The sequence below is a fragment of the Ostrinia furnacalis genome, unplaced genomic scaffold (assembly GCF_004193835.3).
Source record: "Ostrinia furnacalis isolate ACB-3 unplaced genomic scaffold, ASM419383v2 OfSCF1245, whole genome shotgun sequence".
NCBI classification, from domain to species: domain Eukaryota; kingdom Metazoa; phylum Arthropoda; class Insecta; order Lepidoptera; family Crambidae; genus Ostrinia; species Ostrinia furnacalis.
In genome coordinates this window covers 244,492-247,341 of record NW_021131484.1, presented here as the reverse complement: position 1 = coordinate 247,341, position 2,850 = coordinate 244,492, and the positions used below count along the sequence as shown (strand labels likewise).

General features: G+C 37.6%; 1 protein-coding gene across 1 annotated transcript; it reads left to right on the top strand.

The window, feature by feature from the left end:
- Positions 1 to 310: 310 nt before the first annotated feature.
- On the top strand, positions 311 to 1,580 carry LOC114352054 (uncharacterized). Its single transcript, XM_028303499.1, has 2 exons — positions 311 to 692; positions 907 to 1,580. The coding sequence occupies exons 1-2, from the start codon at positions 506 to 508 to the stop codon at positions 1,578 to 1,580; spliced, it is 861 nt and encodes a 286-aa protein (XP_028159300.1). The 5' UTR covers positions 311 to 505.
- The last annotated feature ends 1,270 nt before the right edge of the window (positions 1,581 to 2,850 follow it).

Sequence of the window (2,850 nt, the reverse complement as noted above, 5' to 3'; positions counted from 1 at the left end):
AAGGCCGTGTTCGTGTCCAAGTCGTGCCCTGACTTCGTCACGTGTCCGTTGGACGACGGCGCTAGCGCCAGCTCGTTGCTAGCGGCGCGCGCGCACTGCTGCTCGCTGCCCAGCGAACTCAATGTCTTGGACAAACTGGTGAGTGTGACGTCCTATAGCTGTAGCGCTTAACTAAGTCAGTGCCTGAGACATGGGAGCGGCACGGAAGGGTGTTTTGTTTTTATGCTCTGTTTAATTTACTAATTCACTATAAACTCAATGCCAATAATATCTATGATCAAAAAAAAAAAAATCTGTCTTGTCTGTGGTAGTAAATAAATATGGAGTATTTTTGCCGGTCAACATTGTTTTTATTAAATCCAATTAAATCTCGAACATTTTGGTCCAAACGAGCTGGATTTATATACAACCAAATACATTAATAGTGCAAAGTAACAAGTACAGTAAAATCAGTGTAAATTTTGTGCGAATTCTACAACAACAACAGTGAGTTATACCGACCGCCATGGAATTTGATAAATTGGTAAAGTCGCAGGTAAGCGTTTACGACAACATATCGAAGCTACTCTTAAACTACAAGAAAACGGGAAAAGAACGGCTAACTAAAGGGTTTGTTGAGGCACGGATGGAGATGGCAGACAAATATTGGGACAAATTCGAGCAACAACATAACACGTTGTTGTCGGCGGAACCCTTAGATTAATAAAACCTAGATAGATAGTCAGTGCACGAAAGGTGAGGCAGATTTTAGTAAGCCAGAATGGCTTACTCGTAAACGTCACATGAACTGTCAAATTGNGGGAAAAGAGCGGCTAACTAAAGGGTTTGTTGAGGCACGGATGGAGATGGCAGACAAATATTGGGACAAATTCGAGCAACAACATAACACGTTGTTGTCGGCGGCACCTGAGTACCAACAAAAGTCGGAATATTTCACTAAAGACATCTATGAGCAGTGTTTTGATAATTATCTCGATCTAAAAACGCGTATGAAGGAAAAACTGAACTCATTTGAATGTACACAACCATCTAGTGTCGCAGTAAATAATTCCACAACAGAACAATCACTTTGTCCAAACATGAAACTTCCACCAATACAGTTCAGTACATTTTCTGGTGACTATAGAGATTGGCTGTCCTTTCGAGATGTGTTCAAATCATTGGTTCACGACAATACCTCTCTTAGCAATGTCAACAAGTGTCAATATTTGAAATCAAGTCTGAGAGGAGAGGCGGAGAACTTAGTTAAACAGATAGCAGTTTCAGAAGTCAACTATGAGATCATGTGGGAAATGCTCAACAATCGTTATAACAACAAGAGAAGTATAGTAAACACTTATATTGGCAAATTGTTTAACCTGAAACGCATTCAAACTGAATCTGCAAAAAACATTCGTGAAATTTTGGATGTAACAACTGAGTGTTTGGCTGTTTTGAAGAGCATAGGATTACCTACTGAGAGTTGGGATGACATTGTTGTATACACTATCATACAGAAACTTGATATTGAGTCGCACAGAATGTTTGAACAAAGATTAGAATCAAATGATAAATTACCTACCTGGAATGAACCAGTCTGAGCACCGAGGCATTTTTGGCGGCTTTCAGGCGTTTTTCAGCCCGTAGAGGTCATTGTCAAAAACTAATTAGTGATTGTGGTACAAATTTTATTGGTGCTAGTAAATGTCTTAAAGAGTTACATACAAATTTCTTAAAAAACTTGCCACCTGAAATTGCTGAAAGTTTAGCTCAGAATGGTACTGATTGGCAATTTAATCCTGCTGGTGCACCCCATATGGGTGGACTATGGGAGGCCAATATTAAATCTGTTAAAAAGCACTTGTCTAGAGTTTTAAGTGATACCAAATTAACTTATGAGGAATACTATACCTTGTTGTGTCAGGTGGAGTGTTGTTTGAACTCTCGTCCATTAACTGCTTTAAATAATGAATATGACATGGCACTCACCCCTGGCCATTTTTTGATTGGGGAAACACCTATATCAACACCGGACGACGATTTATCGGATGTTAAAGTACCTTATTTGCAGCGTTGGAAATACTTGCAACAAAAATTGCAATATTTCTGGAAACGGTGGAGCCAAGAGTATATAGTAACTTTACAAAACAGATACAAATGGACTAGTGTTCAGGAGAATTTAACAGTTGATGATATTGTGCTGATAAAAGATGACAGGTTGCCACCTGCAAAGTGGTTGATTGGCAGGGTCTTGGAGACTCACCCGGGTTCAGATGGTTTGACACGAGTAGTTAGCATAAAATGTAAAAATTCAATAATTAAAAGGCCTATTCATAAAGTTTGTTTATTGCCTGTAAGGTCTCCAGAACCCTAGAAATTTGTTAGTTTTATTTGTTACACAATGCATATTGTTTCTATGTTTATTGATTTAAAGGTCTGTCGCCCTTTGGGGGGCTGAATGTTTAATTTACTAATTCACTATAAACTCAATGCCAATAATATCTATGATAAAAAAAAAAAGTCTATCTTGTCTGTGGTAGTAAATAAATATGGAGTATTTTTGCCGGTCAACATTGTTTTTATTAAATCCAATTAAATCTCGAACAAAATCTTAACACAAATATATTTTTTCAATTAAATCTACTACTAATCACAAAACAACATAAATTTTATATCCTATTTCATTCACAAAGTATTTTGTTTGTCAAAATAAAATAAAAATTACAATCACAAAATACATTCACAATACAAAGTAGGCAGATGTAATGAAAATAGGGTCTGCAAGTAGGCAGCCCTATCGCATGTTGTCATACGATGACGTTCCGCGCGGCTGTTGACATTTATTTCAAAAATATGGCCGAGTTGGAATAC

What these genes read in the sequence shown, in the direction of transcription:
- LOC114352054 (XM_028303499.1), top strand. Translation starts at nt 506, where the DNA reads ATGGAATTTGATAAATTGGTAAAGTCGCAGGTAAGCGTTTACGACAAC. An exon ending in CACGTTGTTGTCGGCGGAAC is followed by an intron (nt 693 to 906) that starts CCTTAGATTAAT and finishes TGTCGGCGGCAC; the next exon opens with CTGAGTACCAACAAAAGTCG.